General features: G+C 53.9%; 1 protein-coding gene across 1 annotated transcript in view; it reads right to left on the bottom strand.

Moving 5' to 3' along the window:
- The window catches only part of LGR6 (leucine rich repeat containing G protein-coupled receptor 6), a 172,888-nt gene extending 146,904 nt beyond the window's left edge, over positions 1-25,984 (bottom strand). The window contains exon 1 of the mRNA XM_066565206.1: positions 25,788-25,984. Coding sequence (XP_066421303.1) covers positions 25,788-25,984 — 197 coding nt within the window. The remainder of the gene's footprint in view (positions 1-25,787) is intronic.

Genomic DNA, 25,984 nt, shown 5'->3' with positions numbered 1-25,984 from the left:
GCAGATGCTGCTCTGGTGGGAAGCCCTGAGTGCCAGCTCTGCTCCCTCCCTTCCATTGATGGTGCAATGAGCCCAGAGCCTGTGGCCTGGTCTCCTGGGAGAAAGGCAGTGAAGCATGTGGGCCATGTCTGGAAATCAGATGCCCTGTGGGTGATTCATTGGCATTCCCTCTGCTCATGCACCAAAAGATCATCTGTCCTGTCCAGACAAGTTTCACCAGTGTGAGCAACAGCAAAAGGCAGCAATATTCCAAAATAACAATATCTGAGAGGCTGGAGCTGACAGGATCCACCTGTGGGAAACGGCCCCCAGGTGTTCTCAAGGAACATCTGGTGGGCACCCTGTAAGGTGGGCAGTGAAACACCTTTCCTGGCACAGAGAGAGCCATCAAAGACCATGGCAGGCTCCTGGCTGATGAAGGCTGCACATTCTGCAGCCTCGCCACTCCAAAATGCACAGGGCAAACATCTCTGTTCACCCTGCTGAGTGCCAGCTGGGGAAGTCCCAGCAGCAGCTGGCCAAGGGAGGGTTAAATGCCAGGCACACACCCCTGCAGGTACCACCCAAGAGGCTGAGAGGAGGAAGAGGGCACTCTGCTGTTCCCTGCCCCTTCTGTCCCCCTGAGCTCCTGCTGCACCGGCCACAGGGCAAACATTGCTGTGGCTCATCCCTGGCCTCCACAAGATTCCTTTCCCTGAGGGTTTTCCCTGCTCCTTTCCCATGCTTGGGATCTGCATTTGAGGAGGATGCTGGGCAGGTGCCTTCCCTGCTCCCCCCTCCCTGGGCAGGGCAGGGTTTGCTCCTGGCTTCTCCCACAGCTCTGGGGAAGGGCTCCTGGCAGACAGCTCGTGGCTCTGCAGGTGACCTGCCAGGTGTGACTGTCACAGTCTGTGTCACAGTCTGTCCTCTAGCCCCCAGCTGCTCTGGACATGTGCAATCTCTGTCTGCTTGAGCTCTGGGCACTCCAGTGCCTCACAGTGCTGTGCCAGGGCAAAACCAGCTCTCCTCTAAGGTCTGCTTGATCACAGAATCATGGAATCATTGAGGCTGGAAAAGGCCTCCAAGATCAAGTCCAGCCATTAACCCAGCACTGCCAAAGCCACCACTAAACCATGTCCCCAGGTGCCACATCCACACATCTTTTGAACAGTTCTAGGGATGGTGACTCCAGCACTGCCCTGGACATCTTGTGCTAGGGCTTGACAACCCTTTGAGGGAGGGTTTTTCCCTAATATTCAGCATTATATTCTCTAATATTCAACTTGAGGGTGTTTTCTCTTGTCCTGTTCCTGTTCCCTGGGAGCAGAGCCCAACTTCCCTTGGCTGTCCCCTCCTGTCAAGGAGCTGTGCAGTGCCAGAAGGTCCCTCCTGAGCCTCCTTTTCTCCAGATCCCTCAGAGACCAGACTGCTGCTCCAGACCCTTCCCCTTGGTGGTGCCTTGTTGGGTCACAGCAACATCTCTGCTCTCCCTTCTGAAGATCTCAACCTCACCAGAAAGCACCTGGAGCTCTGTTTCAGAGAACTCAGAGGACATTGCTCCCAGCCCTGGAGGTCTGTCACATATCCCAGACCTGGGTTAGCCAAGGTGGAGCTTTAAAATGAGAAGCATTGTGAGACAAACGATGGGTAACAAAAGGGGGACAAACAATGGGTAACAATGGGTAACAAAAGCTCCTCCAGCACAACTTGAGGGCTCCCTCCTTGCTAAGAGCTGCAGCCATGCAGGTGGGGTAGGTCACTGTCACGGACATCTTTTCTGGAAAATCCTTTCCTTAGGATGTTTCCTCCTGAGAAGCTGAGAGGCCTCAGGAACAAAATGTAACCAATGGTTATCTGCTGCTGTGGAATGCAACAGGTGCATCTGGGATTGGTCTCATGTGGTTGTTTCTAATTCATGGCCAATCACTGCCCAGCTGGCTTGGACAGAGAGTCTGAGCCACAAGCCTTTGTTATCATTCCTTCTTATTCTATTCTTAGCTAGGCTTCTGATGAAATTCTTTCTTCTATTCTTTTAGTATGGTTTTAATATAATATATATCATAAAATAAAAAATCAGCCTTCTGAAACATGGAGTCAGATCCTTGTCTCTTCCCTCAACCTGAAACCCCTGTGAACACGGTCACAGGTCACCCCCAGCCAAGATTCCTCAATGTCTCAGGGTAACAAAAAGCCCTTTTATGTCCAGTCATGAGCCTGGGGGGTCTGGTGAAAGTTCAGTCTCTGTCAGGAATAGAAGGGCAGGCCAAGGAACCATGGAAAACTTCTGAGCTCAGACACAAAACTGCACAGATCCAAAAGTCCCTCACATCTGCCAAGCAGAAGAATGTCATAACTAAATATTAATTTTTATTTGGACCTTTACAGAAATGATGTATGGCTGGGCCCTGCCCCAGAAGGCTGGTGCAGTTGTATGGGGTTCTGGGAAAGACTGTGGGACTGAGCTACAGACATCAATATTACATCTCTACCCCCAAACTGTTGGGAGAAACATGCTCAGGGAGGGTGTCACATAACTGATGAAAATCATTACTGAAAGAACCAGATATAAAGCGAATAAATCAGATTGATTTATCAGAATTGGATTGATTTATCAAGATCAAGCAGAATCCTGCCCACAACAGCAATGCTCTGAAAGATCAAGGCCAACAATCAGATTAGCTAAAGCATGATTCTAATCTGCTGTGGCCATGAATTAACATGGTGATAACAGGATCTGGGAAGAGAGCCTTGATCTCCACACCAGCCTGCAAAAACCTGCCAGGAAGAAGTGCCAGCAGCTGGAGCTGGGCAAGCTGTGGAGATAGGAACTGGTCCTGGCAGGGATGGAGAGAATTTTCCTTCAGCAGCCCGTGGGATGCTGTAGTCTGGGTGTGTGACTATGCTGATACCCCACCAGTGCCCTGGCTGTGCTGAGGAGGGCTTGCACAGCAGCTTTCCCCTCTCTTCCCCCCCAGGAGCAGTCTGGGTGCATGTGAGAAGGGACAGAGCACAGCTTGGGCAGCTGTGACCTGAGCTGGCCAGAGGATGTCCCACCTCCTATGGCACCAGGCTCAGCACTGAAAGCTGTGGGGAAAGGGGCAGCAAGGGGGCACTTTTGTGGCTGTGACATTTGTCTTCCCAAGGAGCCCTGAGGTGGGACAAAGCCTTGCTCCCCTGGGAACACCTGCCTGGCGTGGGAAGCAGTGCATGATTCCCTTGGTTTGTTCTTCCTGTGCACTCAGCTTTGCTCTACCTCCTAAACTGTCTTTGTCTTGACCCATGGGAGTTCTCAGTGTTGCCCTTCTGATTCTGTCCCTGCTCCCACTGGGGACAGGGATCAGCAGAACTGGGTGGGATCAGCAGGCACAGCCTGCAGGGACAGGGGAGCTCTGTGGGCTGGTGCAGTCAGCCTTGCACTGGCTGCAGCTCATCTTGGCAACACTGCAGCCAGAGTGAGACCTGTGCTGTCCTCTTTGGAGATCTCCTCTTCTGAGAAGTCCCAATCTACACCATCTCTTTTGTTTCTTGGACTGCAGCACAATAACCCTTGAGGAGCCACTCAGCATCCCCCCTGCCTTCCTTCTGGGCAGCCCCATCAGCTGCAGTTCAGACCCTGACCTTGGGCTGTGTGGAAGAGGTTTTACAGTGACCCCTGTGAGCCACAGAGAAGTTTGAGAAAAGGATCCATGTTTACCCCTAAAAGAATTTTCTAGCCAGGTCACTGGGATAGAAACCAAAGAAGAAAGAAGGATAAATAAGAGAAACCTGTACCTGCCTATTCCAATGAGCACTTTGTCTCTCCTGATCAATGAGTAAAGTGTAAACTGATGAGCTTTGTAAGAATGCATAAAAAGCATGCATGCTAGAATAAAAACAGTTTGAAGCCTTCTGAAAATGGAGTGTTGCTCTGTATTGTCTCTGTCTCAACAGGGCTGCCTGCAAAGGAAAGCTCAGGACACAGAGGGAGAGACTCTGCTCCCCATCTGCTTCATCAGGCAAGATTTCCTGCTCCTGCAGTCTCACAGATACTCATGGGCATTATTACTTGATTTCCCCACCTAATCTGTTGCCCTCTGCTGCCATGACTTTGTCAGCCAGCACTGCTCTGAGCTCACCCTTCCTCTCTGAGCTGAGCCTCAGTGTGCAGCAAAGCACATTCCAGCCAGTTCCATAAATGTTATTGCCATCCACACAGAGCTCAGAGCCTGGACCAGAGCAGCATTCTGCATCTCTGGAGGCAACAGAAACAGTCCTGGAGAAGGGACTATGCTGGGTGACAGAGATGGATAAACTGCTGGGATCCCAGGGAATAGCTGCCTGGGGATATTTGACTCCTCTCGCAGAAAAATGTAATGAACATGGAGTAAAAAACAGTTGTTGACACTGTAAAATGGAGAGTAGCATTTTTATCAGAACTGAAAATTGCTGGTGGTTTTCAGCAATTTTTGGCTGATAATTATCTGTGTTCAGACCAAAGACTTCCCAAAAAGAAACATTATGGCTGAAAGCTTTTGAAAAATGCCTTTTGGACTTCTGGCCTTCTCAAGAGGACATTTCAAAAACAGCAGCTGTGAAGTTCAGCCAGAAGAAGCTGAGGCTCCAACCCAGAGGATGCATCCTGGTTGTGGGGCCACATGGCAGACAGGATGCTGTCACTCCTCCCCTCTGACGTGGGCAGACGTCCCTTGCGGTGCCAGTGCTGACAATCCAGGCATTTCTGAGCCCTTCCCCGGGGAGCTGCTGCTCCTGCCAGCACCTCAACCAGAACAGCCTGGATCTCTGTGGCCAGGCAGCCTCACAGCCCTGCCTCCCAAAAACCAGCCCATGATTTACAGACACAGAGTCTGGGGCAGCAGAGCAGGGAGCAGCTCTGTGCTGTTTTGTAGCAGGCTCCAGGCTTGCTATGGCCCCATGGAGGGCTGAGGCTTAAAGATAGCAATTGCCAAGTCATGATGAGATAGCAAAATAAGCTCCTGTCTTCTGCCTCTCGGACCCTAGCTTATCTCTGTAACCCCATAGGTCACTGTCCCCTAACCCCTACTATTGGACAAGTTTGGATCCCATATACCCTATAAAAAGGGGCTGTTTTAGCCCATTCTGGTTAGAAGAGCCATCGCTGGAACCCTTCACAGACCCCTCAGTAAAACCATCACTGTGGAACCACCAGGACCTCTCCTTCTCCTCTCTCTCATTTGCTTCCCGACTAGCCTGGGTGCCTTAGCAAGCAAGAGCTGAAATCCTAAGAGAGCTGATAATCACTAAAGAGCTGAAATCCATTATGCTTGCTAAGGTAGCCAGGGGCTGAGAGCAGCCTGGGTACCCAGACTGAGCTGTCCAGCCCTGCTGCCTGCTCGGGGGCAAATCAGCCCAGCAGGGAGTTGGGGTTGCTGTTTGACACTCCCTGCTTGGCTGGGGCTCACAGCCCAAGGTGGGAGATGGATCCCAGCTGCATCCCTCACCAGGCTCACTGCCTGCCAAGGACAAAGAGAAGCCTGCAGGGGTTTGGGCTGAGGTGCTCTCCAGCCAAGCCCAGCCATGGCCTGGCAGTGAGGAGCCCCTCGGGAGGCCAGGCTGTGTGTCAGGGATGCTGGGAGCTGCCTCCTCTCAGCCATGTCTGCTCCCCAGAGCAGCGAGCTGGCAGATTCTGTGGTGTCACCAGGAGGCCACAAGGCATCAGAGCTCTTGCTTTGTCTTATCCTTGGGTGGGTGGTCCCCATGTGTCAGAACCCAGGACATTCCTCTGGCTGCCCTGGGTGATTTGAGACCCTGGCAGGGGGCTCAGAGACCTTGGCACAGAGTCAAAGACACCTGTGCCTTTGATTTTAATGCATGGAAACAATTACCAACTTTGTGTGAGGATTTACAGGCCACAAGAGTTTGAGTAGAATGATAGTTAATTTGCCACAGGGTGAAAAAGTAGAATTTTGGGGATTTAGAATGGGGGTTCAAGAGGAAAGATGGAGGAATCTGGGAATGTCCTGTCTTTCTCCTTCTTCTTCTTGTCCTCCATCTTCTGCTGGGATGGTGGCACTTTTAGATTGGTTTAGAGTAGAGACAGACTGCCTAACATAGGTGATAGGTATTGGAAAATTATTGTAAATAAAGTACACATAGTTTGTATTATAAAAAGCTAACACCACCCCAAGGGCAGGGACTGTGTCACACCCCGACCTGCCAGACAGATCTCAGCAGGTCAGAGAAAGGATGGAATAGATAAGAGAAAATAAACAACCTTGAAAACCAGAGCCGAGGAATCTCGACTTCTTCTTTTGTCGCGGGGCTGGGAAAAAAAGACTCTTCAATACCTTGGGAGCCATTTCAGCAAGGCAAAACCCGAGACCCACACACAGGGAACAGCCTTTCCTCTGCTGTCCCGTGCCTGGTGAGCATCTCCCCTGCCCAGCACCCACTGCTGCCAGAGCCCCTGCAGGCTCCCAGAGCTGCTGGAAAAGCTCTGCTGGTCACTGAGATTGGGAAGGGCTGCAGGGCTGAACCTCCTGTGGGGAGGATTCCCTGGGTTTATCCATCTCACCCTTCCAAAGGCCAGAGGAACTCAGATTTGGGAATCATGGCTGCATACAGGAGTTCTTCCATCAAACCCCAGAGCTGCCAGTGCAGCAGAGCCAGTCAGCTCCACTTTTCTTGTGTAGACAAAACCCAACTCCAAGCTGAAATTTCCTTAAGACACATCTTGTATTTCAGGATTTTTTTGATGGTACTTTTCCTGTGAGGAGCCAGGTCGCTCTTGTGGGAGTTTAGCCATGGAAAAATTGCTGTGGATGGACCTGACTCATCCTGCCCCGCTCCCCAGCGTGAGTCAGGTATTGCGGTTCAGGTGGAAAGTGAAACCTGATGCTCTGCAGAGCCTGTGACAGGAGAAAATCCCCACGGGATTGTCCTGGGGAGTCCCCCTCCAGTGCCTGGCCTCACTTATGGCCCCCTGTTAATGAGAACAGGGCAGGACCAAGGAGCAGCTGATGGCAAAGGCTGCACAGACCCACAGTGCATTAAGGATGGAGCTGGCCCTGGATCAGGAATGGTGTGGCCAGCAGGAGCAGGGAGGTCATTCTGCCCCTTTACTCAGCACTGGTGAGGGAACACCTTGAGTGCTGTGTCCAGTGCTGGCCCCTCAGTTTGGGAAGGATGTTGAGATGCTTGAGTGTGTCCAGAGGAGACAACGAGGCTGGAGAGGGGCTGGGAACACAAACCCTGTGAGGAACCCCTGAGGGAGCTGGGGGTGCTCAGCCTGGAGAAAAGGAGGTTCAGGGGGACCTTATCACTCTCTGCAGCTCCTGAAAGGTGCCTGTGCTCAGCTGGGGCTGGGCCCCGTCTCCAGGCAGCACTGACAGAACCAGAGCACACAGCCTCGAGCTGCACCAAGGGAAATACAGGTTGGATATTAGGTAAAAGTTTTTCACAGAAAGAGTGAGAAAGTTCTGGAATGGCTGCCTGAGGAGGTGGTGCAGTCACCATCACTGGGTGTGTTTAACAAAGCCTGGATGTGGCACTGGGTGCCAGGGTTGAGTTGAGGGGTTGGGGCTGGGTTGGACTTGGTGATCTTGAAGGTCTCTTCCAACCTGGTCATTCTGTGATTCTGGATTCTCCATGTGCTGCATCCAGGCTGCCCTGGCAGAGCGTGATGGGTGCTGGAAGGGGCTGGAGAGGGCAGGACACGGCTCTGGGCCAGCCCTGCTGCAGTGCAGGAGGAGCAGAGCACAGGAGCTCTCTCCACACCCAGCGACACCAGGAGCCTGCTCCAGGCTCCACTGCAGCCTCTGAGCTGTTCAACCCTGGATGCTGAGAATTTTAAACTTTCTCTGCTGCCAGGCACTGACCCCCAAGAGAACACTGCATGGACCTGGGGCCGTGGAGAAGCTTCCAAAGTGGAATGATAGAACTGGGATTGTGGGTGTGGAGTTTGAATAGAGCTGTGTGATATCACAGGGTGGAAATCTTAGAGTTTAAGGGTTTAGAATATAGTAATATATATAAGGCAAGATGGAGGTTTTAGGGTGTGGCTGATCTTTCTTCTTCACCTTCTTCTCCATGGGTTTGAGTGGTATTATGTAATTGGTTAGAAAAGTCTGCATTGCCAACTCTGGGTGATTAGTTATTGGGTTAAAAGTAAAAATAATGTAGGTGTCCTTTCTTAATTGGATAGTTTAGCCTTAAAAGACCTTGTAGAGAAAGATAGTTTGCCATTTTGTAGCTTGTTAGTAGAATGCTGTAGAACTCACAGCTTGTGGGACTGTAACATAGATAAGAAATAATAAACATTTGAGCCCGAACACAAAATACCATCTTGAGCACTTTCAATCCTGACCCTGACAGAGGCAGAGAAGAAGATAAGGAACTGACACTGAGCCCTGTGAGGACACCAGCTCCCAAACTCCTCACACCTAATGGCCCAAACACCAGGGACTGATTTTGTGATGTCTGCAGAGCAATCAAGGTGTCTTGTAAAGAATGGTGAAAATGTCTGATTTCACTTTTTATGCTAAAACTGCTCAGGAATTGCTCCTACTGGAGACACCATTCCAAAAGCCAAGGAACTCAGATTTTGGGAATCATGGCTGCATAGAGGAGTTCTTCCATCAAACCCCAGAGCTGTCAGTGCAGCAGAGCCAGTCAGCTCCACTTTTCCTGTGTAGACAAAACCCAACTCCAAGCTGAAATTTCCTTAAGACACATCTTGTATTTCAGGATCTTTTGGTGCTACTTTCATCTCCAATCCACATATTGCAGGCCTATAATAATAATAATAGCAATAATAATAGTAATAATAATGGTAATAATAGTAGCAATAATGATAATACCTTTTGTATGTACATAACACCTTTCATCCAAGGATCTAAGTCACAATTACAGCCCCACACATTCCTGCACATTACAGCCCTATAATTCTAAGACTGTTCAAGTATCCAGACTTCAAAGGGAATGTGGATTTCCCCTCCAGCCCAGTCATGGTGCCCAACATGCTGGAGATGTTTCAAAGGTGTTTCAAAGGTGCCTTGGCAGTAGCCAGAGGTAGTCAGAGGAGCTCTCTGAAGCTAAAAAGAGCCGTCATGGGTTCTTCCCTTCCCTCTCCCAGCCCCTCTTTAGTCTCTCTGGGAACTGAGCACAGCCCTGGGATGAGGGTGATGCTCCCATGAGACCTTTGTGTCTGTGCAGTGGGAGGTGAAAAGACAGAAATGTTGTTGAAAGGAAAAGCAAGTGACAGCACAAGCTCATCTGGATGACTGTGACTTCCAGCCAAGGTAAAACCCACAGCATTTTGGTCAAAAGTAAGTTCACAGAAAAATTCTGTTCCACTAAAAAAATCAGTGAGGCTGGGGGAAATGGTGAGATTTTTCATTGTAAGACCTTTTTTTTTTTTTTTAAAGGGTTCAAAGATTTTCAGATGACTCAAAAAAGAAAAGTACTCTGGTTTGGGTCAAAGCAAAATGGTTTGGGGATAGTCAGAGCAAACTTGTTGTGTTTTGGTTTGGTTTAGTTTTAATTGCTTGGGAAATCTGAAGAGAACTTCCCTACTTGTTTAACCCAAGCCAGCCTTTTCCCTCCTTTTTAGGCTTAGCAAAGAGCTACACCAGCTGCTATTTACCCCATCCATTCAGGAGGAATTGTGCTGCAAGGAAGGGAACTTCCTACAGAAAACAGAACTGGGGTTTACAGCATCCCTGGCCAAGCTGGGTTCACTTCCTCACTGGGGTGCTCCAGTGCTGCCCAGGAGCTCTGAGAGCTGCTCCCTCTGCTCTGAGAGCAGAGCCTTGGCTGTGAGGAGTTTCTGAGCAGCTGCCCTGACTTGTGGCTGCTCCAGCAGCGAGCAGTGATGAGGCCAGCGGACAGGAAAGGCAGCCCCTAAATCTGAGAGTTCAGTGGTGCTTTTCTTTGTGTTGTAGCTGAACAAATGGAAAGCTCAAGAACTTTTTAATAAACTTCTAAAAGGTATTTTAGCTTGAGAGGTCCAGACGTGGCTGGAAAGTGCAGAGAGTCTCCAGCTCTTCCAGAGCACTGGTTTGAGCAATTGATCTCACATCACGTTGGGAAGGGGTTATTAGTAGTGCTTTAAAGATGGGGAGACTGAGGCACAGGAAAAGAAAAGGGCTTTGGGGTCAACCATAAGGCTGGGACAGGGCTAGAGACCTGTTCCTCGTGCTGCACTGTCCTTTGTGTCTCCCAGCTGTATCAAACAAGGGAGCCAAAGCTTGTGGGACACCTGTCCCCTAAAGTCTGAGTCCTTGTGTCCCTTCACCAGGAGAAACCCTTTCCCCAGAGCATCTGTGAGATGTTAGGTCTCCCCTGGAAGGGGACTGGGTGCACCCCAGAGTCTCCCCAGGTGAGCCAGGGCTCTCCATGGAGGAGCAGGGCGGTTTTCACAGCGTGTGCGAGCTCACCTCAGACACACCACACTAACCAGCATGGGCTGCTGCACATCTCCTCTCCCCCTTCTTCAATAAATCACAGCTTCCAGCATTCATGCTTTTGTCACTAATAAATCTTCTGCTGTCTTACACCACATGAAAGCACAACAATACCTAAACTGGCAGGCACTTCCCTGCACGGGACGCAGCTGCAAACACAACCTGCAGCACAGGAACCTGCTTCCTGCCCTGAGCTGGAGAGAACTCACACTCAGCAGGTAAAGGAGGGCTGCTCCATGCTCTAGAAAGACCTACATTTGTTGCTTTAATTTTTTAAGATTTTTTAAGCTTTCTGATGTTTACATTTTTGTAACAAACTTTCTGTAAATAACTTATTGTTTTGTATTCTTTTATGAAAGAAGAGAAATTTGATAGACTGTTTGTTCAGAGTCATTGGAGAGGTAGCACCTTCACTTTCTAATCTACTGTCACTTTTAGAATTCTATAAATGTTAGAGTCAGAAAAGAAACTTCTCTTTTTACCTTGACAACAACAGTGTGTGTGCATTGTGTTATTTCATGTCCTGTGGTGACACACGTGGAACACCATCAAACACACCTGTGCCACAGGACCTCATTAATGCATGGAACACACTGCCACAGGAAATCAGGGCAGCACACAAACCTCACCTGCACCTCTGATCAGGGTCCTGTCCTGGCTGTGGTACCTTTGCTTCACCTGAGCCTAAAGGTGCATCTCTGTCCTTTGCTGTATGAGGGATCCTTCCAGTTTTGGGATGATATCTGACCACTGCCAGCCCTGTGGCCAGGAGAAGAGAGCCAGAGAGCAGCTCTGTGGATCTGCATCTTCTCCTTCCCTTGGGAGCAGCCAGCTGAACACAAACAGCACAGAACCCCTGGCTGTGCCTGAGCCAGGGTGAGCCAGAGCTGCCTGGGGAGTGCAGCGAGCCCAGGGGAGGCTCTGAGCTGCTCACAGGGCTGGAGCCCCCCCTGCTCTGCAGCCAGGCTGGGAAACTGGGGCTGTCACCTGGAAAGAGCTCCAGGGAGAGCTCAGAGCCCTTTGCAGTGCCTAAAGGGGCCCCAAGGGAGATGGAGAGGGACTTGGGACAAGGGCCTGGGATGACAGGACGAGGGGGAATGGCTTTGAACTGCCAGAGATATTGGGATATTGGGAAGGAACTGTTCCTTGTGAGGGTGGGCAGGCCCTGGCACAGGGTGCCCAGAGCAGCTGGGGCTGCCCCTGGATCCCTGGGAATGTCCAAGGCCAGGCTGGACAGAGCTGGGAGCAGCCGGGGGCAGTGGAAGGTGTCCCTGCCCATGGCAGGCAGGTGGAACAGGATGGGCTTTCTGGTTCTTTCCAACCCAAACCCTCCTGGGATTCTGTCATTCTAAGATGAAGTGCTCACATGGCTGTTTCCTTTCTCAGCCCCCAGGCTCTGAGGGGCTGGTGCAGGGGGACACTTTCAGGGATGCAGAACCAGGGATGAAGCAGAACTGCAGAGATTGTTTCCTGCAACCAGAATTTTTTCTTGTATCCTCAGGGAAAGACAGAAGATTAATTTCTATCTAAAGGTGCAAATGTCTTTCCTGCAGGTCTCATGCAAAGATAAATATTTGCTTTACTGAGGTTGAGAAATACCCACAACTGTGAATTCTCTTGAAATTTCAAGACACAATTATACCCAGAGCCATCCCCACATCAGGTGACATCCCTGGGGAGGTGACTTGTGCCTTCTGACCCTGCAGGTCCCTGAGATCCCTGATGCTGCCACACCTCACAGTGCCACAGCCCCCATTGCTCCATGCTGGCACAGCCAGTGCTGGGAGGTGGCACAGGCAGGGGTGTTCCAGATTGCAATGCAAGATGTTTTCAATTACCATCTGTATGGCAGATTATCTTTTGTCAGTGGGCAGTTTGCCTTATCTCTCTCTGAGTGATCACATCCACTCCTCCCTTGGGAGGGGACACCTGCTGATAACAGCCATTGAATGTCCCTGCATGGCTGATAAGAACTACAGCATCCCATTGGGAGATGTGAGCCCAGAGGGAGGAGCCAAGCATTCCTACCTGGATATAATCTGGAGATTCTGGAACACCAGCACAGCTTCTGCACTGGATTGCCCAGAGGAACAGCAGCTGCCTCTGCCCCTGGATCTTCAGAGGCAGAGACTGCACCTTTCTCCAGGATCCCTGCTCCAGCAGAACCAGCCCTGGCACTGCAGGAGGGCTGAGCCACAATTCCAATGGTTCTGCTGCCCACAGCCTGACCCACAGGGTGTCAGGCTGGGTTCTGACTCTGGCAGTGTTGTTCTAAGGTACTGCATTGTTTATTTTATCCTTTCATTTTTTTCTTCCCTATTAAAGAACTGTTATTTCCTGCTCCCATATTTTTGTCTGAGAGCTCCTTAATTTAAAATTTATAACAATTCAGAGGGGTGGGGAGGGTTTACATTCTCCATTTCAGGGGAGGCACCTGCCTTCCTTAGCAGACTCCTGTCTTTCCACACCAAGACAAGGGGGAATGTCCCAAATGGCCTTCAGGGCTCAGTGTCATCTCACCAAACCTTTCAGCCTGCTTGCCCCTGGTCTCCCTGCCATAGTTGGCAGAAGAGGCCAAATTTCTGCTCCCTTCCAGCCCTGTGGTTCCCACCGTGGCACATCTGATGGGATGACACGTGGTGCTTGGGCTTCACCTTGCCTTTGAAGCAAGGGAATGTTCCTAATTGGAGCCCCACGGGGATGTTCAGTGCTGGAAACCATCCTGTCTCCCGGGCTCTCTTTGTAGTGGGGCCTGTGGCTGCTCACAAGAACAGACAGCCTGTCCCTTGAGCATGTCCTGCCCTTACAGGTGTGTTCTACTGCTCCACTCCCATGGGCACTGCTTTTCATTTGCAAATCCTTTAAAGGGCTTGAAACAGCTACAGGAAGGCTGCAAACAAGGCAAAGGGAGACAGAGAGCTGTGGATAGCCTGAGAGACCTGTCTGTCCATGGAGGGGAGGAGACTGGGAGCTGCCCTCCTTCATCCCTGCCAGCAAAGCCTGGGCTGCTGCAGCTGGGAATGGTTTTCCATGAGCCCTTTTTGGGTCCTTGATGCATCCCTGCAGGACTGGAGGCATCACCTGAGCTTCCCTGGGTCCTGCCCCTGCTCTCCATTCTGGCACAGCTCCTGCCTCCCCACGGGCTGGAGCCTGGCTCTGTTTCAGCTGGGCAGGACGTTTGTCCTTGGTCCTGCTGCTCCTCACAAAGACCTTTCCTGATCTCTTTCCTGCTCCTACCAAACTCAAGCCATTCCCCTCCCAGCCCTGCCCTCTGCCTTCCCACCACTTTTCAGAGCGCTGCTTGCTGATCCCTGTCCTGACTCCTCTCCTGTCCCTCCGGTCCCTGTCCCACCGGCAGGACCCCGTCCCTGAGCCCAGCCCAGCCCCTGGGGCAGGACCTGAGGAGCAGTTCCAGAGGCAGGGAGGCATTTCACACCCCGGCTGCATGGGCGGTGTCCGGGGCAGCCCCTGCCCTGCCCTGGGCAGAGGGAGCTCCCCAGAGGGGTCCCTGGGCTCCACTGCAGAGCTGGGAGAGCTCTGCTCTCCCTTCCCTTCCCAGAGGGTCCCTGGGCTCCCCATGCACCCCAAAGGGTCCCTGTGCTCTCCCTGTTCCCAGAGGGGTCCCTGGGCTCCCCCCGTTCCCCGAGGGGTCCCTGGGCTCCCCCTGTTCCCAGAGGGGTCCCTGGGCTCCCCCTGCTCCCCCGATGGTCCCTGTGCTCTCCCTATTCCCCGAGGGCTCCCTGGGCTCTCCCCGTTCCCAGGGGTGTCCCTGGGCTCCCGGTGCCTCCCCGTTCCTCCCCCGGCCGCCGCTGCTCCCTCACCCAGGCAGGTGCAGGGGGGGAGCGGCGTTCGCAGCCCCAGCGCTGCCTTTGGCACCGGAGCCCCCAGCAGAATCAAAGAGCTTTTCAAAGCAAACCTTCAACTGCTTTAATCGCCGGCGAGAGCTCCTCCCACACACATCTAAGGGCCATGAGCTCAGTGTTTTCGTTGCCCCGGGCAGATTTATGAGGTTATTCTTGAAGAAAGGGCGGGAGAGAGGGGAGGCTGTGGCATATTGCTTAGCCCGGGGGGCGGGCAGGGAGCGGGGGGAGCGAGGGAGGCTTTGCGCTGCAAGGACCTTGCAGGGAGCCGGGCGGTGCAGGAGAGGAAAAGCGGGATGGGGCTGGGCGAGCTGGAGCCCAGGGCTTGTGACCGGCCAGCAGCAGCTCCCTCCATCCCCCGGCTCCCTCCCTCCATCCCCCGGCTCCTCCATCCATCCCCCGGCTCCTCCATCCATCCCCCGGCTCCTCCATCCATCCCCGACTCCTCCATCCATCCCCGACTCCTCCCTCCATCCCCCGGCTCCCTCCCTCCATCCCCGGCTCCTCCATCCATCCCCAGCTCCTCCATCCCCGGCTCCTCCATTCCCCAGCCGGCACTGGAGCATCCCCAAAGCCCGGGCAGAGCGGCCGCGCTCCTCCAGCCCCAGCCGAGTCCCGGGAGGGTTTGCAGAGGAAGGAGGAGGGGGGAGGCGTGCTGGCAGTGCAGCCTGTCCAGCCAGCCCGGCCCCAGCTCTGGCACAGCGGCTCCAAGCAGCCCCTGCCCTGCCCTCCCTCCATGCACCTGCTCCGCTTCTTTCTTTTTCTTTTTCTTTCTCTGCTTTCCCTTCCAGTGCAGCTCAGGCCAGGCTGCTGCCCCTCCTGCAGGGTGACCTGGGCACCAGCTGCTGGCTTTGGGATGGGGCAGAGCTGTTCTGCATCTCCCCTCGTGCAGGAGTTGAATTCAGCCACTCTAGTGGGTCCCTCCCTTCTTAATCAGCCTAATCCCAATAACAATTTGCATCCACTCTGGAACAGAAAGCCTCACCTCCTTCTGAGAGAAAATTCATTATAAACTTCAAAATCCCCATCAGCATAAAAATAGACTTCTACTCCCTTACCTTCTTCCCCATTGCACTGTTGGTATCATGATCTATCCTACAATTTGCAACATGATATATGGCCTCAGACCCCTACATTACAAAATTTTTCACCTACCTACTATTCTTCCTAATCACCATACTCATCCTAATCATTGCCAACAACCTATTTGTCCTATTCTTTGGCTCAGAAGATTCCAGAATTCTGTGGTATCTGAAAGTGCCCCCATCAAGAGTCAGAGATCTGCTCACATCCAGATACCCTCACCACTTCCCACCAGCCCTGCAAGAGAAGCCTCCTTCCTTTGGAACTGAGATCCTTGGGATGTCTCAGATGGGATGGCACTGTAGGCACAGCCTGTGTCACCTGCATTGTCACCTGCATTGTCACCTGCATTGTCACCTGCATTGTCACCTGCATTGTTATCTGCATTGTCACCTGCATTGTCACCTGCAGCACTGCCTGTTGTGGCTGGAAGGACTTGAGGGATGCACCCTTGTTCATGGAGCAGTTTCCTCCATAGAGCACAGCATCCCATTAATGCCAGCCCTACCCACACTGGGAAAACAGCAGCCAGGTAAAGGGAACAGTGCTGGACCCAAACTTCATGGCATAGAGAGCAGTAGGGAGCAGAGCCTTGGCAGAAAAGGGGCCTGGGAGATGAAGCAGCAGGAGGAAATGGGAAGAGATGTCATGGAACTCATTGGAAATTCAGAGACTTCTGAACTTCCTTTCCCTTGGGCCTAGAACAAAGAGCCAGCATGTTAATATTTAGTATAGAACAAAAAAAAAAAAATAAACTGTGTTTTAAAAACAGCAAAATGTTTTGATTTGGTAGTCTTGAAGTCCTGTAATGTGAATATTAAATGGCCTATGGGTAAATGTAACACCAGCAGGTGAAAATATGTAAATGGAAATTCTTTTTTAGGAAGACACTGAAGTGAAAATACTGAAATGATCTCTCCTGATTGAACTTGTTACTACATTTCTACCCTTTACAGCCCCATGAACACTGTCCATTTTCATTAAGCTTTTCCTTTGCAATTAAATGAGATATTGCTTGGAAAACCATCCCACCAAACGTGCTCTTCAGGCAGCTCTAGGACTGACTTCACTATTAAGGCATGCTGAGAGCTTGGGGCTCAGCCTGGAGAAAAGCAGCTCTGGGGAAACCTCAGAGCCCCTTCCAGTGCCTAAAGGGGCTTGAAGAAAAGAGGGAGAGCAATTTTTGCATGGGCAGCTAGTGACAGGATAAGGGAGAATGGCTTCCCACAGACAGAGGGCAGATTCAGATTATATGTTCATAAGAAATTCTTCCCTGTGAGGGTGGTGAGGCCCTGGGCACCTCAGGGAGCCCAGAGAAGCTGTGGCTGCCCCATCCCTGCAAGTGTTTGGGGTCAGGTTGGATGGAGCTTAGAGCAGCCTGGGCTGGTGGAAGGTGGAGTGAGATGATCTTTGAGGTCCCTTCCAACCCAGACTGTTCTGGGGCTCTATGATTCATGGTCCTGCAGTTCTGGCTTTGCTTTGAGCACTCCCACCCCCCCCTCACTCCCTCCAGCCCCCTGACCTGGGCTCTCTCACCATATTTTGTCTGCTTGCTGAGGAGTTTGGTGTCTTTCCACTGCCCTGAGCCTGGAGTCCAGACACAGCCATGAAGCATCTGCAGAATCGTGCTCATCATCCTCAGTGCAGGGCTGAAGGCACACTGAGCACTGCCAGGGGACCAGGGCATTTCAGCTCCTGGGAGCTCCACTTTGCCCAGAGGACACAAAAGAACATTTGGAAACACTTGCTCAGGAGCTGTGCTGTTTCCTTGTTGCTGTTCAGTTTCTCTCACAAGCTGTGCCTGGTCCCAGGTATTCTCAGTTTGATTTTCTCCTCCTTGCAGGCTGGGGAGCACAGGACAAGAATTTCTGTTTCTGGTTAGTGCTCATCTCCCTGCTCCAGAGGGAAACACCAGCCAGAGCCCTGCATTCAGTGCCAGCAGCTCTCCCTGAAGTCAGTCCTTGGTTTGGACCAGCCCATTTGGGTGTCCCAAAGTGCCATTGAGCAGGAGTGCTGGGAGATGTTCCCCCTTGGGGCACTCACAGCAAAACACCAGCAAAAAGCCACTGTCACCCATGGGAGAGCCTGAGGCTGTGATTGAGGTGCTGGGCAAAGGGAGCTGAATCCCTGCCTGCCCCTAAAGTCCTTGGGATGCTGCTGGCAAGGATGCAGAGCACACCCGTGTCCCTGTGGAGTGCCTGTATGCAATCAGCAGATGGACTCTGTAGAGTCCCTCTGAAGGAACCCAAACCCTTGAAAGCAGGAAACCCTTGTCAGCCTTGATATTTTGGGTGTGGAAAAAAAAAGCTCCTCAAAGCTGATAAATGGTGAATATAAACCTGTGAATGCACTGCAGTGTGCAGGGCTCAGCTCTTCAGGTGTCCCTCACCAGCTTTATCTCCCTCATCCACAACCCCAAGCCCATAAACATTTCCCCTTGTTCCTACTTTGGTTTCCCTTCTCCCAGGCATTCCCAAGGATGAGATTGTAGACTTTGGACTGTACAGGCATCCTGGATTGCAAGATAAGTCTGTGTTCTATTGCCATCTGTCAGAGCTGGGGCCGTTCTCTGCTGTTGATGGGGCAGTTTTCTTTATCTCTCCCACAGCCAATCCTCCTCCAGGAAATATCCTCTGTTCACGGGCCATTATTTATTATCTTCTCTCAGTGGGCCACTGAGTGTCCCTGCATGGCTGATCCAATTCCATCATCCCATGGGGAGATGCTGCGCCCAGGGGAGGAGCCAAGCATTCCTACCTGGGTACAATCTGAGCCTGGCACAGCACAGCAGCCTTTGCCCAGTGCATTCCCAGAGGAGCAGCTTTCTGCTGCCCTGCATTGCCAGAGGGAGCCCAGGCCCATCTGCAGCAGCCCTGGAGCTGCAGAGGAAAACTCCCCCCTTGTGCAGGATCCCTGCTCCAGCAGAACCACAGCTGGCACTGCAGGAGGGCTGAGCCCCCATGGGATGGGGCTGTGCCACCCCCTGACACACAGGGGGCAGGGCCTGCTCTGACTCTGGCAGTGGTTTTTTTACTTCATTTTTAAATCTTTTTTATTTTCTTCCCTAATAATGAACTGTTATTCCTGCTCCCATATCTTTCCCTGAGAGCCCCTTAATTTCCAAATTATAATAATTCAGAGGGAGGGGGTTTACATTTTCCACTTCAAGGGAGGCTCCTGCCCTCCTTAGCAGACACCTGGCTTTTCAAACTGAGACAACAGGGCAGGAATGGCTCTTCCTATCAGTCTGCCAGCAGGAAGAAGGTCAGGCAGAGAGCAGCCCCAGTCTGCTGGTCAGCTGCAGCAGCATTTGGTAGTCCTGGGATGCATTGGGGCCTGAGAAGTGGAAGGGTCTGGGAGTGAGTCTGCACCTCTGTGGTGTGTTTGGATGGGTCCTGCTGCAACCTGGGGCTCCTGTGGTGACCATGGCACGAAGAAGAAGCTGCAGATGGGCCCTGGCACTGGGCAAGCATTGGGCACAGGATGGTGACTCACTGGTCTGTACACAGTCACCTGGGCCAGGAGGGCAGCACTGGCCCCAGGAAGGATTCAATTTACACTTTGCATTGGGATTTTGTGCTCTCTGCATTTTTGGCTGGTCCCTCTTTCTCCCTAGGGTGTGTGACTGTCCCAAAGGCACACAGGGGTCTCTGTCACTCCTGCAGGAACCCCAAATCCTTGGGGAGCTTTAATCACCCTTCAGCCCCAACACCCTCCCCAGGGCTGTCCTGCCTGCCCAGGCTTCCAGAGGGCAGCCCCACATCCTGCTGTGCCAGCTCCTGGGGCAGCTCCTGGGTGATCCCCATGCTGGGGGTTCTGGTGGCTGTCCCTACCACAGGGGGGCTGCCAGGGGCAGATGTTGCACATGGGGAGGGGTTTGGGCTGAGGGGAGCTCCTTCTGCTGCTGTGCTGCTGCAGGTGCCAGCTGTGTGTGAGCCTGCAATCCTGCTGCCTCACCCACCTGCTGCTCTGTGGCTCTTTACAAAATGCAAATATCAAGAAAAAGGCACCTTTCCCTCACTCTGCCCTGTGCTGGACGCAGCACTGTGTGTCCTGGGAAGTGTCTTCTTAGCTTCAAACCATTCCTGTCTCCTGCATATCCCTGTCAGGGCTCTGTGGCACCTGATTCCAGAGGGCAGCTCAGAGGAGATGCCCTCAGAGGGTGATGCAGGGCCCCAGACTCCCAGTGGGATGCTAAATTCCAGACAGGGTCTCAAAATGTCTCTGCAAGGTGAGAACAGCCGTGAAGGCTCCTGGTCCCGTTCTCCTCAAGGGAAAGAGTGTGGGGAATGAGGAGCCTTCTGTCTGGGAAGCCTCACGAGATGCTTGGTGATATCTGGGAGCAGCCAGGACCTGCTGCTTTTCCCTCCCCCAGCTCGTGCTGTGGCAGCAGCAGCCTGCCAGCCCCATCAGCTGTGCCCTGCCCCAGGCCCCTGCTGGTTTCCCAGGACACAGAACAGCTCTGCAGGCTGTGCCTGGCTCCACAGCGAGGTGTGCAGGGGCCTGGGGCAGGATCACAGCAGGCACTGGTGTTTCTGGGGACGGGCACAGAGCAGCAGAACTGCCTGACCCTCTGTGGGGCTGGGGAGACCCTTGGGAGGGGGGGGATGGCTCCTCCAGCTGAGTTTTGAGCCAGGGTGCTTCTGGTGCATGGCACCCTCCAGGCTTGCGCCCCTCATCTCTCCCCCTGCAGTATCTGCCTTCCCCCTCTCCCACAGGGCTGTGCTCCCCTGTCCTGGACTGCCAAGCAAATTGGATTCCATTTGCTGTTTTATGGCAGCTGGCTTCTGTTCATGGGCAGTTTTCCTTATCTCTGAGTGATCACTCCTCCCTTGGGAGGAGACATCTGCTGATAACAGCCATTGAATGTCCCTGCATGGCTGATAAGAACTACAGCATCCCACTGGGAGATGTGAGCCCAGGGGGAGGAGCCAAGCATTCCTACCTGGATATAATCTGGAGATTCTGGAACACCAGCACAGCTTCTGCACTGGATTGCCCAGAGGAACAGCAGCTGCCTCTGCCCCTGGATCTTCAGAGGCAGAGACTGCACCTTTCTCCAGGATCCCTGCTCCAGCAGAACCAGCCCTGGCACTGCAGGAGGGCTGAGCCACAATTCCAATGGTTCTGCTGCCAGCACCCTGACCCACAGGGTGTCAGGCTGGGTTCTGACTCTGGCAGTGTTGTTCTAAGGTACTGCATTGTTTATTTTATCCTTTTTTCCCCCTCCCTATTAAAGAACTGTTATTCCTGCTCCCATATTTTTGCCTGAGAGCTCCTTAATTTAAAATTTATAGCAATTCAGAGGGGTGGGGAGGGTTTACTTTTTCCATTTCAGGGGAGGCTCCTGCCTTCCTTAGCAGACACCTGGCTTTCCAAACCAAGACATCCCCACTCTGCCCCACTCTGCCCCACTCTGTCCCACATGCTGCTCACACCAGGGGGTTTGATCAGCCCTCACAAAAACAGGAGCAATAGTTAACAGTGTTACTGCTCTCCTTAACTATTGACTGGAAGAGTGTAGAGAAGCTGGAGCCAAAATCTCCTAGGAGCTGTGCAGGGGAAGGATGAGAGGTAATGGGCACAAAAGAACCATAGGAATTTGCAGTTTGATATTAGGAAACACGGGATGGTAAAGAATGAGGAAAAGGTGAGGGATTCTTAGAGATTCTCCTAAGATTATCCAGTAGATTTGCCTGCTGGACAAGATCCTGACCAGCCTTGCAAGGTGGACCCATTAGAATGTGGATAAGAGACCTCCAGAAGTGTTTTCCAGCCTAGGAGATCTGGGCAATCCTTCCAGTACCTCCCCATGTACATGGCTGGGGATAAGAGCCTGTCACACCCCTCTAGACCTGTGCAGGGTGTGGGTGTGTGTGCTCCCTGACCAGCTGATGTCCACACGTGGCCATGGCACCACTGGTGTTGCCTTTCCATCCCAAAGTGGTCTCTGCTGAGACAGATTCTCCCTTTCTTTCCTGCAAGTGACAGCTGGACAGGCCAGCACATCCCTGGGGGGACCTGGCAGGCACAACCAACACGGTGTCATTTTTTTTTTTTTGTGAAAGAGGAGCAGCCTCAAAAACTTGAGATCATTACCTCACCCCCAGCATTGCACCTGTCCCCTTGCAGGGGCTGGTAGCCAGTTCCATGGGGCTGAGGGGGTCAGGATTATAAATGGTTACAAAGCAGGTGAAATACTTTTGATTTTCTTTTTCCTCTTGGGTGTTAATTTGTAAAGAGTCCACTCTCTAGTAATTTTGATTTTTTGCTTTTGAACAAATTTTGAATGTTAAATATTCCCGTGTGACTATGAGGAGTAGTTTATTTCCAGCTGCCTCACTTTAGAAAACACTTTAGAAAACACTATTTTTTTGCTTGTTCCTTTTGCATCATTACTACTTTTCCTTTCTCATTAACTGCTCCTCACCCCTCCTGGGGCAGGGGCTGCCCTGAGCACCTGCACCCAGCTGCAGGCACCTCCTGGTGACAGCCAGGGGACAGCTGGGGGCAGAGGTGCACCAGCCCCTGTGATTCCCTGGGCAATCTGAGGTGGGGCTGCTCCTCCAGGTCATGTGCAGGGTGGGCAGTGGTGCCAGGGATCACAGCCAAGACAATATTTTAAGCACCAAGAAGCTTTTCCCATTTTCCCATCCTCCTGTGAGCCCCTTAGAGCAGTGACCTCTCTGCTGCACAGGAACCTTCCCCAATGCAGCTCCACTCTCCTGCACCCCCAGCTTGCTGCAGTCCTCTCCAGGGAGCCCCCAGAAGCTCCAGCCCCCTGTGCTGCAGCCCCAGATCAGCTCTGACACACACTGAGGGACAGAGAGGGGGTAGGTGACACAGGATGGCACTGGCACCTCAGCTGAAGGGGAAATCTCTCCCCTCTCCTGGACCACAGCTGCAATTTCACCAGCGATGGAATTTTCACCTCTGAAAACACCTGGATGGGGATGGATGACATCGGGGCCATGTTCAGAGAGGTGCAGAGTGAGCAAGGACAGGATTCTTGCAGGGACACAGGCACCGGGGGTGGGGAGCACTGCAGGATGGGGCACGGGCACCAGCTCATTAGTGTGAGGCAGCGTCTCATCAAGGGTGAGTACAGGATCCTTTCTTTTGCTCCGGAGGAAATGCTGCTCTCACAGTGCCAGCGACTTGCTGACAACACAGGGCACGGAGCAAAGAAGCTGGAAAGTTTTGTGAGCAGCTGCCCACCAGCTCCGTGCTCCTGCTGCCCTTCCAGGGCTCCCTCTTCAGTCCTTGTGGCTCTCCAAGCACTCCAGCATTTCTTTACATATTTGAATGGGGAGTTCAAGCCTGTATTTCCACGAAGAACTTAGATTTCACTCCTATATCCACGCTTCCTACAAAATTAATGCTGATTTGCTGTGACAAGCCAGCCCTGGCTGCCCACTGTACCTGATCTCACCTAACTTGCTGACAGTAGTGACAGGAGCAGGGAGGAACCCAGCTCTCCAGGGCTGCTCCAGTCATTCCCAGCTCATCCTGACTCTGCTTCCATCACATCTGTTCGGGGCTCTCCCTGGCAGGGTTAGTGGGGAAGCACCACACGGGTCGGTTTTCCCCAAAGAGGAAGGGAGGGACGAACACCGAGGCTCCCCCGACACCGCCGGGCCCGCCCCGCTCCCGGAGCGTCCCCCGGGCCGGGCCAGCCCTGCGGGACCGGGGCTGGGGAGGGGAGGGGGCTCTGCCCGGGCACGGGGACACCGCGGTCACCGACGGCACCGTGAGAGCCCCGGGAGCGGGGCCGGGACAGCCCATGGGGGCCACAGACACCGGGAACGGGGCCGGGACAGAGACGGGAACGGGGCCGGGACAGACACCGGGAATGGGGCCGGGACAGACACCGGGAATGGGGCTGGGACAGAGACGGGAACGGGGCCGGGACAGACACCGGGAATGGGGCTGGGACAGAGACGGGAACGGGGCCGGGACAGACACCGGGAACGGGGCCGGGACAGACACAGGAACGGGGCCGGGACAGACACCGGGAACGGGGCCGGGACAGACACCGGGAACGGGGCTGGGACAGAGACGGGAACGGGGCCGGGACAGACACCGGGAACGGGGCCGGGACAGACACCGGGAACGGGGCTGGGACAGAGACGGGAACGGGGCTGGGACAGACACCGGGAACGGGGCTGGGACAGAGACGGGAACGGGGCTGGGACAGACACCGGGAACGGGGCCGGGACAGACACCGGGAATGGGGCTGGGACAGAGACGGGAACGGGGCTGGGACAGAGACGGGAACGGGGCCGGGACAGACACCGGGAACGGGGCTGGGACAGACACCGGGAACGGGACGGGACAGACACGGGAACGGGGCCGGGACAGACACGGGGGATACAGACACCGGGAACGGGGCCGGGACAGAGACGGGAACGGGGCTGGGACAGACACCGGGAACGGGGCTGGGACAGACACGGGAACGGGGCCGGTGCGGACACGAGAGATACAGACACGGGGAGCGGGGGCGGTACAGACATCGGGAACGGAGCCGGGACAGCCCATGGGAGAACGGGGCCGGGACAGACACAGGAACGGCACAGACACCGGGAACGGGGCCGGGACAGACACGGAGAGAGCGGGTCCGGTACAGCCCATGGGGGCTCGGGGCCGGTACAGACACAGGAACGGAGCCGCGGCCAAGGGACAGCACCAGCAGCGTCCCGAAGTGCGGGGTGCTCCAGGCTGTCCCGAGGGTCCAGCCCCGCTGAAATCCAGGGCTCTGCCAGCAGCCGCGACAGTGCCCGGCTGCACCCGCTCCGGGCCAGCACCCCCCCCTGGTCCATGCACAGGGACCCGTGTCCCAGCGCTCCGTGTCCCAGCGCTCCGTGTCCCAGCGCTCCGTGTCCCTGCTCCAGCCACCGTGGGCAGGTGACGGCGCACTGAGCTCCGGGAACACCGGAATGTCCCTGGGCTCATGGGACAGCTGTGCAGCTCCCAGCCCAAGGGACAGCCCTGTGGGGATGACCTGCGGCGTCTCCTCTGAGGAGTGGCACCAAGGGGTGCCCCATCCTGTGGCACCTCAGGGTGAAGGGGGTGCCTGGCGGGGCTGCCCCTGTCCCCACAGGAGCAGGCAATGTTCTGCATTCTCCCACATGGTCCTGTGACTTCTCGCTCGTGGGCAGCCGGTTCCAAACCAGCCCCAGGGACAGTTCTGTGCAGTCACACCTCATGTCACAAGTGGTTCCCTCTCCCAGGGGAAATACAGCCTGCGTGACACATTTCTCTCGTCTTTCATGGTCTCCAGCGAGCATCGTCCTTCTCCTGCCTTATTTCCCTCCCAGCTAATCCAGCACAGCTCGGGCCATGCAGTGGCTGGCACAAGACTGCGCTCCTCAGGCGAGCAGGAGGAGCAGAGCAGCTCTCACCCAGCACTGGCAGCTTCCACCTGGCTGTGCAGAGCCTCCCTGGGCGGGTTTGGGTGCTCTGCCCTGCCAGCTGAGCACCTGCGCCTTTGGGGGAAAAGCACCCCCGTGGTGTGTGTGCCGTCCCCTCTCAGCAGCGAGCACAGCGTGAGCATCCATCCCCAGCCCCGCCTGGGGCTGCCGGCGCTCCCTGAGGGCTGTGGCACACACGGCTTCCCCTGGCACTGCCCTGGCTGCATTCCGAGCCGGGAATGCCGCGCTCCTGCCCAGCCTGCTGCCAAACAGCTGCCGCTGCAGCGCTGAGGACGAGCCCGGGAAGCATCAGGGATAACTTGTCTCCCTGAGAGTGATGGTTCCTCTCCCGCTTAAACCCTGGGATTTTCCACAGCCGTTTATCAGGATCCTCAGCCATCACCAGAATGATGGCACCGAGACCACCTCTGGGGATAGAAATGAACGCAGCAGTTTCTGTCAATTAACCCTTCGGGGTATTAACATCAGGAGGGGTATGAAACATTCAGATAATCAATAATTCCTCAATAAAATGAATACATAAATCATCACAACACTTACCAACCCCCCAAACCTCTCCCAAGGCTTAAATATTAATTTTAAAAAGGCAGCTCGGACACTGCTGGTGGCCAGCACAACCCAAACCCCGCAAAGCTCTGAGTTATTGCAGCTATTGAAATGCTTGACAGAAGGATCCCAGAGCAGTTTGCGTTAATTGCTGTGTAAAAACACTCCATTATGTGCTCAGACAATCAAAATCGACCCGGCAAGTCAGTTCAGGGTCCGCTGCAATCCCGGAGCGGAGCAGAACATCGCAGCATGAACAGTGCGGGAGGAGGGGAGCCGGGCAGGTCCTGCCCAAAGAGCTGCCTTTTCCCTTGTAATTTCGCTTGGTTTCTAATTTCCACAGGAAATTTAATTTCGGGAATATGTGGCACCAACTTCCAAGGCGGAGGAAAGCCGCAGCTGTCGGAGGGCTCCGGGGGAAGCATTGCAAAGAGAAGCAGCGAGGGTTAGGGTCAGGCTGTACTTACAGGTACGCGGTGAGAGGGCTCAGGCCGGCAGGGAGCTCCGAGAGCCCCAGCTCGGAGCAATCCACCGAGAGCACGATGCCATCCTGCTCGCAGTGGCACTGGGGCGGGCAGGAGGGCGCACCTGGCTCGGCGGGCACCGCCTGGCAGCGGGCACAGCCCGCCAGGACAATGCCCCACAAGAGCAGCAGCCCGTCCAT

The sequence above is a fragment of the Molothrus aeneus genome, chromosome 24, assembly GCF_037042795.1.
Source record: "Molothrus aeneus isolate 106 chromosome 24, BPBGC_Maene_1.0, whole genome shotgun sequence".
Classification (NCBI taxonomy): Eukaryota; Metazoa; Chordata; class Aves; order Passeriformes; family Icteridae; genus Molothrus; species Molothrus aeneus.
This window is presented reverse-complemented; position numbering and strand designations above follow the sequence as displayed.